We start from the raw sequence: 12,983 nt of genomic DNA on the forward strand, positions 1-12,983 counted from the left end.
CCCACCGTTCATCGCTACCCTACTTGGCAGCTGTCCGTGGTCCTGCGGGCCCTCTCTGGCCCCCCATTCGAGCCTTTACGCACTACTTCTCTTCGATTCCTGACGCTGAAGACGGCCTTCTTGATTGCCATCACGTCAGCTCGCCGGATTTCGGAGCTGGCGGCTCTCTCTGTTCGCCAGGATCTGTGCGTCATCCACCCTGACAGGGTCATTTTGAGGCTGGACCCGACCTTTACCCCCAAAGTAAACTCATGGTTCCATAGAGCGCAAGACATTGTGTTGCCAAATTTTTGTCCTCATCCGTCGCATCCCAGAGAGCGATCCTGGCACAATCTTGATGTCAGGAGGGCCCTGAAGGTCTACATCGCTCGTACTGCGGAATTCAGGAAGTCAGAGGCTCTTTTTCTCTCCTTCCAGCCCGGTTCCCTAGGGAAGAAGGTCACTTCCTCCACAATTGGCAGGTGGCTTCGCGCTTGCATTGCGACTGCCTATGAAAGTCAATCCAAGGCCGTTCCGCGCGGCATCACTGCACACTCCACACGAAGTGCTGCTACCTCAGCGGCCTGGGCCACCCAGGCCTCGATCCTGGACATCTGCAGGGCCGCTACGTGGTCCTCTCCTTCTCCATTTGTGCGACACTATAAACTGGACATTTTCGCCTCGGCTGAGGCGTCTTTCGGCAGGCGTGTGCTCCAGGCGGTTGTGTCAGAGACCGAATCCCGGGAGCCTTCTTCTGCCCACCCAGATGGACAATAACTTTGGTATGTCCCATTGCTTGGACTCTCCAAGCGGTGTACAGGAAAATGACCATTGGCTTACCTGAAGGGTCCTTTTCTGTACACCGCGGGAGAGTCCAACCCACCCTGGCTCTCAAGGCCGGGATTCGGGTTCCTCGTGTCAACAGTACATCATCTTGGACGCTTCGCTCCGTCCGCACGAACTGACTCCTTCAAAGAATTCTGGGGGATTGAGCACACCAGGAGGAGGTGTGGCTTAAGGAAAAATAGTTCCTCAGTCCTAAGGGCAAGCAGACTGAATTAACCCATTGCTTGGACTCTCCCGCGGTGTACAGAAAAGGACCCTTCAGGTAAGCCAATGGTCATTCTCTTTTGAAAATGAAATAGTTTATTAGTATGATGGTGGACTAGAGCTTCTGAATCATGTTAAGCATATAGAATTGTGTTTTAGTAGCAATAATGTAAATTTATAATCTAACTACCAGTGCCGTGGCTCTAGAATGGAGAAATTTAGGAGAACCTAGATGTTTGCCCTTAAGCATCTTGAATTAGATAACAGGAATGCAACATAAGTACCTATATTTATGGTATATGTTGATAACATCAGAAAGGATACTTACAAGTGTGAAAAGTAACTAACATAGGTCAATCTAACATCTTATCAAAACATTCCAGAGGAAAGGGTGCTAAGAAATTACATTACTCATTCTCTGTCTACCTGTCTACTTTTTTTTTTCTGTTTTGCCTTTTGTTATCTTCTTGTTTCCAATGTTGCCAGCAGGGACCCCTCTTACTGACTGCATTTTCAATACAGTATGTTTTTTTGTTATTTCTACCTCTAAATCCTTTGTTTTTGCTTTTGGGCGAGTCTTCCTGACAATAGTTTTGGTGTCATGGAATTAGGTAACAGGAGAGTGCAATGTAAACATCAATGTTTATGGTACATCAGAAAAGATACTACAAGTGTAAAAAGTAACAGTAAGGCTTATTAAAGCATTTTAGAGAAAAGCAATTTCTGCAGGCCATCTCTCTCTCTTTACCTGACACTTCTCCCCACTCTGCCTCACAGAGTGGAGAATTAAAGAAGAAGGGATTTCAGGAGAGTATTATAGTTTCTTAACTACTACTTCATTTTCTTCTTTATAAATCTTCCATTCTTTCTTCACAAGTCGCCAAAGTAATATTCAGATATCTTACTGACATATTCTTCAAACATTTTCTGCAACATCTCCAGGGTAATCCCCTTTCTGTAAGTTGCTCTCACGATTTTCTCCTTCCTGCTTTTGCTACTTTCATGGTGATGGCTATTCTAATATTATAATCCAAAAGTGAAAGTGCTGCGAGAACAAGGGAGGAAAATAAAAAGCAGTCTGCCCACCTTTTTTTCTGTTTTGCTTTTTCTATGTCCTTAATACTTAATCTCATTTGACACTGATAGTCATAAAGTCTGTTTCATATTAACTTTCTCTCTTTGTTTTGTAAAATCCACAAATTGTCTGACTTCTTTAACATCAAACAAATAACATTTGCACAAAAGTCTGGTCCATTTATGTGTTTAGTTCTAATGTTTTCAAAAGCACTTTTGCCAAAAATTAATCTTTCAATATTATTGCTTCCTTTATTCATTTATGCTTTCTTCAGCAGTTTTTTTAAGTAATAGTTCAAAATCCTTTAAAACCTGACAATAGGACTATAGAAGCCTGCACAAAACCATCCTCTGTTCTCCCCTCCCGCTGCTGCCACTGCTGGTCCAAGAAAGGTTGGGGACTGCTGTTTTAAAACATTTATTTCCCCTTTTTTTCCTGTATCCTGCCAATTGGAAGATCTCTTTTTAACTTTATATTGATTATATCTGATAACAGTTAATAAAGTGAAGCTTTTGCAAACCTTACATCCAATACAAGCTGCGTTGCGTTGTAGACACGTTTGAAAACCCTTGAATCCAGCCACTCAACTCGCAAGTTGACCACAAACCCACAGGCCTCCTCACAAGGAGCAGCTGCCTGGAGTGTAGATGGACAATCTCCCAGTCTCTCCTTCTCCAGAAAGAATCTGCTGATCAACATTCATTATCTGGCTACCACTTTATGTCTCAGTGCAGTCCCTACTGCTTCAGGAACAGTTTGCTTTCCATTAGACCAGTGTTCCCCTACCTTCCCTGCTCAATTGGCTAGCAGGGGGGGGGGGGAAGGATGGTTTTGCACATGAGTGCCACTTTCACAATGCAGCTTCACGCATGCGAGTGCACATAGGTATACTTGCCCACCACTTCCACAGCCTGGTTCTGAATAGGTCATGGACCAGGGGATTGGGGACCACTGCATTCGATCATCTCCCAAAAATTTAGAATATTTTAAATCTAATCTAAAGGACTAATAGTTATTAGTCCTTAAAGTAACATTTATCATGAATGGAAAGCTACTATAAGAATAGAAACCATAGAAACAAAATATTTCGGAATAGAAATGAGCGAGATTTACATTGCCAACAAAGCTGTTTAAATTATATATTGAATATATTCTAAGGATGTTATTACTGGAAGAGAAGGATCTTAAATCAGAATTACAGATTAAAGCATCGATAAATTGAGATAAGTAACTGATCCACTTTGTTATCCAAAATTAAGAGGACAGTGATAAATTAACACAAAATTGTGAAGTAGGATACTTAAAGCAATTGTCTTTCTAGTACTAATATGCAGCTGTGAAACCTTGACATTGGGAAAGAAGAAAAATAAAATAAATGCCTTCAAATTATGGATCTGGAGATGAATACAGTTTAATGGAATACAAGAAGAATTAATAATGGGACAAATAAAGATTAGGTATTCCCTTGTGGTAATGAAGAAATAGAAATTTGCATACTTATAGGCATGTGATGCAGAGGATGGAGCAGAAAAGAAAAATCTAAATTTAGTAAGGTTAAATAGAGGGAACTAACTGATAAAGTGGGTGAATGGTCTTGTTTTTGTTATAGGAGTTTTTTGAAATAAATGCAAGTTATCATTGGAGGCAGGTAAGAAGGACAAACATTTGTTTAAGGGGCTATTAGAAATTAAGCCAGTGAGGGCCGCCAAATGGTTAGCTCCTGTGCTACTTTTGCCCTATCTCTGAAAGGCCCCTCCCTAGACAACTGTTGTCTAAATATGCTGACCAGAGAGGCAACAGGGTGTGTGGGAAAGATGGAAGGTTGTTTGTGTGTTTGTAAAGCAACCTAAAGGAGATAGAAAAAGGTACTGTTTTCCGCAACAGGACTCGTAAGAATAATAGTTGGAGGAGCAGGAGGAGGAGGTATAGTAGAAGCAGGAAAAAGTGCAGCAGTGAGCAATGTGTGCTTGTGTTGCCTAAACCTGTGTGGTTGTGTTGGCTTTCTTGGGTTTTGGAGTTCACTGACTTGGGTATACATAAAAAAACCTGTAAAAAGAAAAGCCAGACTTGCTAGCAACTAAATAGTTCTTCAGTTTCCCTACTGTTGTGATGATAGGAGCCTCTATTTTGTCTTAATCCATGGCATTCACTGTTCTTGTCATTGCCATTCTTTATACACTCCTGTAATTGAAAGGCACTGGTAGAAGATCTGAAAGACAGGTTAGGGCAGTGGTTCCCAACCCTTTTTTGGACATGCCCTACCTAAGCATCTTTAAAATCCTAATGCGCCCCCCCCCCAGGTGACATAATTCTTACTTTACTCAAAAAGTGAACTCTACTCACGCGGAGGAAGCCTAAAAGGCCATTAACATGGTTTAAACAAGGTTCAAATTGCCCCCGTTAAAAATCAGATAGCCCCTCCCTATGGGGCCTGGTCTCCACGTTGGGAATCACTGGGTTAGGGACAGATTCACATAGTCGCTAACAGTCGACATGTGGGGCATAAATTGGTCAGAAGAAAAGCTATAATGTATGGACTTCCCAGGTGCTTTTCGTCTGCTTATTTCTGGTGTTTAAGTCTGCATGTGAGTAAAGATTATAACTTTATAATAATTTTTGCTTTATATTTTTATGTTTTTGAAGTTTTGCATCACCAGCAAATGTTAATATGTTTTAATAACTGATTAATAACAATTTAAAATATTCTGTTTCCTGGGATCAACAGGATTATATGGGGGAAAGTTATAAATGTTGTGGGTTCAGGAACATTATATGAAAGAACACTTTAGATGCCTTTTTTATATAAGCCTTCATATTTTGTTCTGAAAGATATAGTTGGACATATATTTAAGTGTGTTTTTATGGAGTATGCATGGTAACCTTCAAACTGAGACTGGTTGTGATGTTTAATCTCTGACATTTCATCAGAAACAGTGTTTTGAAATTAGTACTGAGTCATACGCTAAAGAATGTAAGTCTGTCAACTTCATCATATCAGGAAGTATTTGGATTGTCTCCTAGATTTTGTTTTGCCATTGTTGGCTGTGCTGTTAATTTTAAATATTGTTTTTATCAGTGAAGTATCTTGTAATGAACTAATTCATAAATATTGTTGCAATAAAAATAAACACCATTGCTGAGCTAAACAAATGTGGACATGTAGACTATTTAGTTGGCTGTGTAGGATGGAACGTACACTACTGGTGATGGATTATAGTGAGGAGATGGATCCCCAGGAGGGAAGGGATGCATTCCAGAGGAGTACCAGGCAACTCAGCCCAGATATCATGTGATCCAACACCTCCTTAATACAGGTAGTCCTTGACTTACAACAGTTCATTTAGTGACTGTTCAAAGTTACAATAGCATTGAAAAAAGTAACTTATGAGTTACAACCTTTGATCATGTGATCAAAATTCAGATGTTTGGCAACTGATTCATACTTATAACCATTGCTGTGTCCCAAGGTCATGTGATCACCTTTTGCAGCCAGATTCACTTAACAACCAGGTTACTAACTTAGCAACTACACTGACTAACTTAACAACTGTGGCAAGAAAGATTGTAAAATGGTGCAAAACTCACTTAATAAATGTCTCACATAACAAATTATGGACTCAATTGTCATAAGTAGAGGACTACCTGTAGTTCACAGAGTGTGTTATAGATGCAGATAGTAGAGTCTTCATTGTTTTACACTCACAGACACAATCCTGCAGTCTGACAGGATTGTGTCTATGGGTGTAAAACAATAAAAAACCCAGCTTGAAAGAATTACTATGTGTCATTCTTGGTTTTGGGCACAACTCTGTAGATTGTAGAATATCAATTTTGCCCATTTCAGATAATAGAGTTTCATTAGCAACCTCTCCAACAAGAGTACCTTCCCCTGTCACATTATCCCTGGCAAGGCAACAGTTTCTCCTGTAAATTCTGTCTATTCTCTTGTGATACTTGTCTATATTCAACTAAAAAAGTTAGAAATGAAGGTAGTGTCAAGATTTTGTGACATGAACTTCATATTAAGCTGTCTAAATAATCTCATAATTTTCTTTTTTGCTTGCAGAGATTTGAGTCATAACAATTTGTTATCCTCTAATTGGAGTATTGATTCATCGGGTCAAATGCTGCAAGAAGTGTAAGTTACTTTAGCTGTAAAGTAATAAACTAAGTGATATGGCATTAAGGGTTGTCAAGTGACGTGATATTTGAGAATGACAGATTGAGCAGAAAAAAATACAAAAAGCTTCTAACAATAGGATTGTCAGTGAAAGAGTTTTAAGAAGGGAAGGGAAAAAGAATTAAATATGATAGGAGTTGTGATATAATGGCATATTAACACTGAACTGCCTCAGACACCCTCAGTATAGGTTGCAAATGCAATGGAAAAAGAAAATAAGCCATTCAGATTATGGCTTCTGTAATCATTGCTGACCTTTTAATCATCATTCTGGATCATGTGACTAGGAAGGAGGAGGGAGTGGGCCTGAGTCACAGCCTGCTATCAGGCATTGAGCCTTTTGGGTCACAGAAGTGATGGGCCAGGGCATGTGTGTGCATCCGTCACTCGTGCAAGCAGCAGGCGAGTGCATGTGTTCCATTTGTGCAAGCAGCGGGCAAGCTTGCCCACCACTCACACAAATGGAGCTGCATGTGTGCTTGCCTGTCGCGTGCATGGAACCATCCCTCTCCCACCCCTCCACCAGTCCGCAAAGCCAAAAAGATTTAGTACATACAACTTTGTTCTGAAGCCTCCAGCTTGATCTGGTTTAAACTCAATCTTTCTTTTCACACCTCCTTTCCCCACCCCAAATTTGGTCAATATGTGTTATGTTTTCAGAGAGTTCACACTGATGTAGAGAGAAGAATCCTGAGCGCTTTTTTCTCTAGCATGGGGTTCAAAAAATTTTTTTGTTTAAAGTCTGACTTTGGGTCAGATCACATCTGATGATCACAAGAGCATACAGGTTCTTTGGTACAATAGGGAAGAGGGATCTATTCTTTCTGTTCACTTCTGCCCCAGTTCTTACGCAGACCTATAGCCCTGAAGTTGCCTGTGGTTCCCCAATAAATTGCTAGCCCAATTTGACCTTGATTGGCTTTTTCTAAGTGTAGCCAGGTTTGGCTAGGGAGTACCACCTAATGTTTCTAATCATTAAAATAATGTAGCTGAGAAGTGGACAGTTTGGATTTTATAGGGTACAATGATACCATTTATTAAATTGAAGATTATGTTCCTTTAGTAATTCAGATGCATAGAATTCCAGATTTAAAAAGTTGCATTGAATGTATATATGTATTGGCACAGTGGTTAGAGTGCAGTACTGCAGGCTACTTCTGCTGCCTGCCGGCTGCCTGCAATTTGGCAGTTCAAATCTTACCAGACTCAAGGTTGACTCAGTCTTCCATCCTTCCGAGGTGGGTAAAGTGAGAACCCAGATTGTTGGGGGTAATATGGTGACTCTGTAAACCGCTTAGAGAGGGCTATAAAGCCTTAAAGCTGTATATAAGTCTAAGTGCTACTTATGGTTCTTAAATTAGTTTGCATATATAGAAATGTTTTTCATTTAATATAGAATTTAAAATTAACTAGTGTTTACATGTTTAATTTTCTCCAGAAAGAAGTAGACTAGTTCTGAGAAATAATACATTTATGAATATTTGGGAATCAATTCTGTTGACTTAACTCAAATAATTACTCAATTTACTTTTAAAGCTCTTATGAATGTATTCTTCCAATAATCCTTGACATAGTATTTCAATGAGAAAATCAGTGTTCTTCAGAAGTATCACTTCAGCACAGTGAGATTTCTGTGCCTGTCCATACTTTGCAAACAAACATACTTGTTTGCAAAATTTTCTATTTTGCCAGAATGACTGAATTCCAATAATAATATAAATGTATTAGATTCTTTGAATTGTTTGGTTTTTATGAAGTTCACTACTTAGAAAGCTTCTAGATTTTTTAAAAAATGCACACAGAACAAGAATATTACTCTATTTTTGTTGATTTGATTTCTTTTTGAGTCTACTAAATAAATCTTTCTTTCAGGAAGATGAATCACAATGAACTAAGTGGCATTCCCCACTTTGGTGAACTAACTTCTAATATCACACTACTATCACTGTAAGTTAAAATTCACAGATTTCTCAGGATGATTTTTAAACTTAGCAGTGTAAAAAATAAAATTGCTAGATAATTAATCAAATAAAAATGAAGCATGTTTGAAAAGTAAATTGAAAAAATTATGTAATTAATATCTAGTGGTGCTATGAAAGAGCAATTAAGAACATGAGTAATATCAGAATTATGTTGTCATATTTGTACTATCTGTTCATATTGAACATGTAAATAAGTTAAAATCGCTAGCCAGCAAATGATGCCGACAAGTGATCCATCAAGCTGTTTGAATAGTAGTCCATCCAATCAACAGAGAAGCCCATTCTAGAACCATAATTCCAAAAGAAAATTGAAGTGATCATTGATACTTTGCAGTAACCTCATCCATGTTTGGACACTAAAAGGATATGATTTGACTTAAAACCGTATCATCAAAATAAACAGCTAAATATTATTCTAGATTTACATTGAATCTACAAGATGTTTATCTGTATTTTTTTAAGGAGCTGAAATTTCAGAGATAATATAAGTATGGTTTCTAAGGTGCTTGTTTATATTTTAGAGTGCATAATTCAATTCAGGAGATTGTGTCTGAACAGCTGCAGCCTTATTTCTCCCTGGAGAACCTTGATCTCAGCTCCAACTTCATCACAGAAATCAAAGTTTCTTCATTCCCACATATGCAGCTGAAGTACCTGTAAGTAGATGGGGGATACTTAGCATGAGCATTGAAAGTAGTTTATTTTCCAATTCATATATCTGTCCTCAGATTTTTTTTCCTTTATATAAAAAGAGTGCAAGGGTTGTTGATGGATTTCTGTGTGCCAAATGACATGTACAATCTGTCTCTGTGCCCTTTTTATGAAGTCACGATAATATTAATGAAATAATACAAACTTCACAATGGTACTAATAAAATTAGACATGCTGCGAAGAGTAGATTTAGTAAAATCTTACACAACCAATTCAGGAATTGTTGAATAGAGGGATGGATATACAGGTGGCTGAATGGATTCCAAGATTAGAAGGTGCAGTAATAGTAGAAACTTTTAATGTTAATTTATTAACTGTGATTAGGGATTGGAAAGAGCATAGGCAGATAGATTTTAATAATGTCAAGCAGATCTTCACTATATGGAATGTTAATACGGTTCTAAACATGCTAAACTGTAGCTTGGTGAGATGTAGTGAGTGCATTCATGAGTGCATGAATGTAGTATCCTCCCAGGTTTGTACATTCTCAGTTTATTCTGCAAGACAGTTCAAAAACTTTCATTTTAAATTAATTGCAACATGTATGTCTGGACCAAGAACAGTAATTAATAGTAGCTATGGTTAGTTTAAAATAACCCATAAACTGATTAATATTAATCACACTTAGTGGTTTCAAAAAAATAAACCATAATTAATTAAAAGCAGAAATGAACACTCTTCAGCTATGTGGGAATAGAGTCAGCTAAGTTATAGTTTAGTGCAATGCCTGAATCTGGAAAAGGAATGTTTGTCTCAGTCTCAATTCCTCAAAGTTGTAGTATGTTTCAGATTCTCTTACATGATTGTCCAGGTTGCTTAAAATAATAGGCTGCTAAGTAACAGTGGGAAATATCAATTCTACAAGGAGTAGTATCTAGTAAACTGAGAATATAGGATGATTACTTAATTGTATGCAATTAAGTGAAACAGCATGCTAAGCTTTATGAAAATAAATTTCAATTCTAAATCAAAATGCAATAGACACCTTTTAGTTTTTGGTTTTTGTTTTTGTTAAATTATTCTATCAGAATTTAACATCTGCCTTTCTAAAACTCTGGTTTTATAGGAATTTGAGCAACAATAGAATAACTACTCTGGAAGCAGGCTGTTTTGATAATCTATCCAATTCCTTAATAGTTCTCAAACTGAACAGAAACAAAATAAGCATGATTCCACCAAAGACTTTGAAGCTACCCTATGTGCAGTTCTTGTAAGTGATTATACATTGTCAGTTTGAAGCCCATATATGGAGCATGTTAATGAATGTGATAAATTAATGTCAGAGAAGTATTTGATCTTTGTATGTGTCTAATAAAATAAGTTACTAAGAATATTGGATAAATTTCTAGTGGTGGGTCATTTATACTATTACATTTATACTACTGCAGGGGGTTAAAACTGGATTTCACTGAAGGCTGATTCAGGGTTGTGTTTGACCTCGGGGGGCTGGGTTGGGCATGGTCAGCATGACATCACTCATGTTGGGCGAGCCTGTGGTGGCCCCTAGCACTCTGCCAGCGAATATGGGCTCCCGAGTTCCATTTTTGGCTGCAACAGCCTCCTATAACTCTCTGCCAGCAAAAACAGAACTTGGAAGGGCCACGCGTCCCCTTCCTGAGCTCAATTTTTACTGGCAGGGACACCACAGGCCGCAGAGGGGGGCACGCACATCCCCCCACTTCCATTTTTGCTGGCAGGGGCACCACAGGCCGGTCCTTTGCTGTTTCCAGGGTGGCCCTGCAGGGCAGATCTAAGCACCCCATGGGCCAGATCCGGCCCCGGGCCTTGAGTTTGACACCCCTGTACTACTGAACCTCTGCTCAGTGTAGGAATCTAAAGCACTAATAGTTCCCAACATTCCATGAGTCTGAATTCCGAGCAGGGATTGAATTACAGGTAGTCCTTGACATATGATCGTAACAGAGCCTGCCCATTCTGCTCATAAGTAGTGATGGTTATAAATCAGGTCATCATCATGACTGATCTGATCAGCTCATTAAGCGAACCAATGGTTCACTATGGGCAGGTTTTTGGCAAAACCATCATAAAACATGAGCAAATAACTGTGAGATGCTGCAGATAGCCATAAATGCAGGCCGGTTGCTGAGCACTTTAAATGCAGTCATGTGACCACTAGAACTTCATAACCAAGTCTTAGGTACCCTGAGGGAGGTCTGGTGTAACTGGTAGGTTGAGACTACTGAGACTACCTGAAGATGATGCCTTCCAGACCCTAGATTTTATTATTTTATTGGAATAAAGTTCACATTGTACTATAAATATATTACTCTTCAAATAACAGGTTTCAATTTCAAACCAGTATATTTATATACTGGCATAAGTTAAATATAGACTTAGCATTCATTAAAATAATGGGATGATATTAAAATAATGGTTAATATGAAAGAATTTTTTTTTAATCTTCTGCTGAAGTCCTGATAGAAAGTGTACCACCTAAACTCTTTGTTCAGGGTGGAAATATTGGTCATCCTATATGGATTTATATATTTAAATACTGTGTTTCTCTGAAAATAAGACAGGTCTTATTTTCTTTTGACCCCCAAAATAAGTGTTTGGCCTTATTTTAGGGGAGGTCTTATTAGTTTTGAGGTGCAGGAAGCAGCAAGCATCATCATCTCATGGCTGCTGCTGTGTTGCACGTGCTGAACCTGCTGTTCTTTTTGCGGCAGCCATTAGCGTGACAGAAGGGGCACAGTGGCTAGGGTTGCCTGAGAAGCCATTAGATTAGGCATGTGGGGTGCATAGTGCATGTTGTACCCTCCTTTCCCCTCACCCCCCCCCCCCCCGGCCTCACTTCCTCACCTCATATTGTTTGTACAGCAAGCAACCAGAGGAAATGACTGAGACCGGCTGCGCATGCAGTTAAATATTTTTGGGGAGGGCTTATTTTGGGGGAAGGGCTTATTTTTAGCGCATGCGCTCAAAAGCCCGATTGGGCTTATTATCCGGGCAGAGCTTATTTTTGGGAAAACAAGGTATATGTTAGTACTAGGTATGGCTTTGACCAGTGGTCGGCAAGCCGCGGCTCGCGAGCCACATGTGGCTCTTTACACATTTTAATGTGGCTCTTCTGTGTGCCGGGCGCCCGCTCCCCTCCCTCCTCTCAGGCACTTCAAAACAAGCGCCCCTTTCCCTTTTTTCGACCCACAATGATTAGGGAGGATCCTGAAGTCGGGCGGGGATGAGAATCGAGGAGGGAGAAAAAGAAACGGAGGCTAAGGAGCTTCCCACCCCCGCCCCCTCCCAGCAAAAATCTAACCGGGGAGCCGGGCGGGCAGTAGCAAATTAGCCGATCACGCTGCGTGCGTGATCGGCTAATTTGCTACTGCCCGCCCGGCTCCCCGGTTAGATTTTTGCTGGGAGGGGGCGGGGGGGAAGCTCCTTGGCCTCCGTCTCTTTTTCTCCCTCCTCGCTTCTTGGGGCTCCACCAATGGGGGAGCAAGGCCCGCCCAGCGCCAGGCTTTGGGCTAACACAGAGGTCTGCAAAGTTGCCTGTTTTAAGACTGGTGGACTTCAATTCTCAGAATTCTGGGAGTTGAAGTCCACCAGTCTTAAGAGCCAATTTTGCAGATCCCTGGGCTAATATGATTGATGCCCTTGCTGGACTTCAATTCTCAGAATTCTGGGAGTTGAAGTCCACAAGTCTTCAAGCTGTCAGGTTTGAAGACCCTGGGGTTTTTTTTCCTAAAGGGTTGGGGGTGCGAGGGTCTTGCAACTTGACAGTTTTAAGACTTGCATGCTTCAATGCCAGAGTTCCTGAGCCAACATGACTGGAGGAGGAATTCTGGGAGTTGAAGTCCACAAGTCTTAAAGCTGTCAGGTTTGAAGACCCCTTGGGGTTTTTTTTTCTAAAGGTTAGGGGTGCAAGGGTCTTGCAACTTGACAGCTTTAAGACTTGCGTGCTTCAAATGCCAGAGTTTATTGAAACTAAAAACAGTGTACCATCCTATGTATTTTCGGTTTTAAAAATGTGGCTCTCAAAAT

The 12,983-nt window shown here is 39.9% G+C and overlaps 1 protein-coding gene across 2 annotated transcripts in view; it reads left to right on the forward strand.

The window, feature by feature from the left end:
* Positions 1–12,983, forward strand: part of LRIG2 (leucine rich repeats and immunoglobulin like domains 2) — a 54,966-nt gene that overhangs the window by 18,687 nt on the left and 23,296 nt on the right. For both annotated transcript variants that reach the window (XM_081947396.1, XM_081947395.1), the window contains exons 2-5: positions 6,171–6,242; positions 8,157–8,231; positions 8,788–8,922; positions 10,045–10,188. In XM_081947396.1, the coding sequence (XP_081803522.1) occupies positions 6,171–6,242; positions 8,157–8,231; positions 8,788–8,922; positions 10,045–10,188 (426 nt within the window). The remainder of the gene's footprint in view (positions 1–6,170; positions 6,243–8,156; positions 8,232–8,787; positions 8,923–10,044; positions 10,189–12,983) is intronic.

This window comes from Natrix helvetica (genome assembly GCF_964273705.1).
Source record: "Natrix helvetica genome assembly, chromosome: 3".
Lineage (NCBI taxonomy): Eukaryota > Metazoa > Chordata > Lepidosauria > Squamata > Natricidae > Natrix > Natrix helvetica.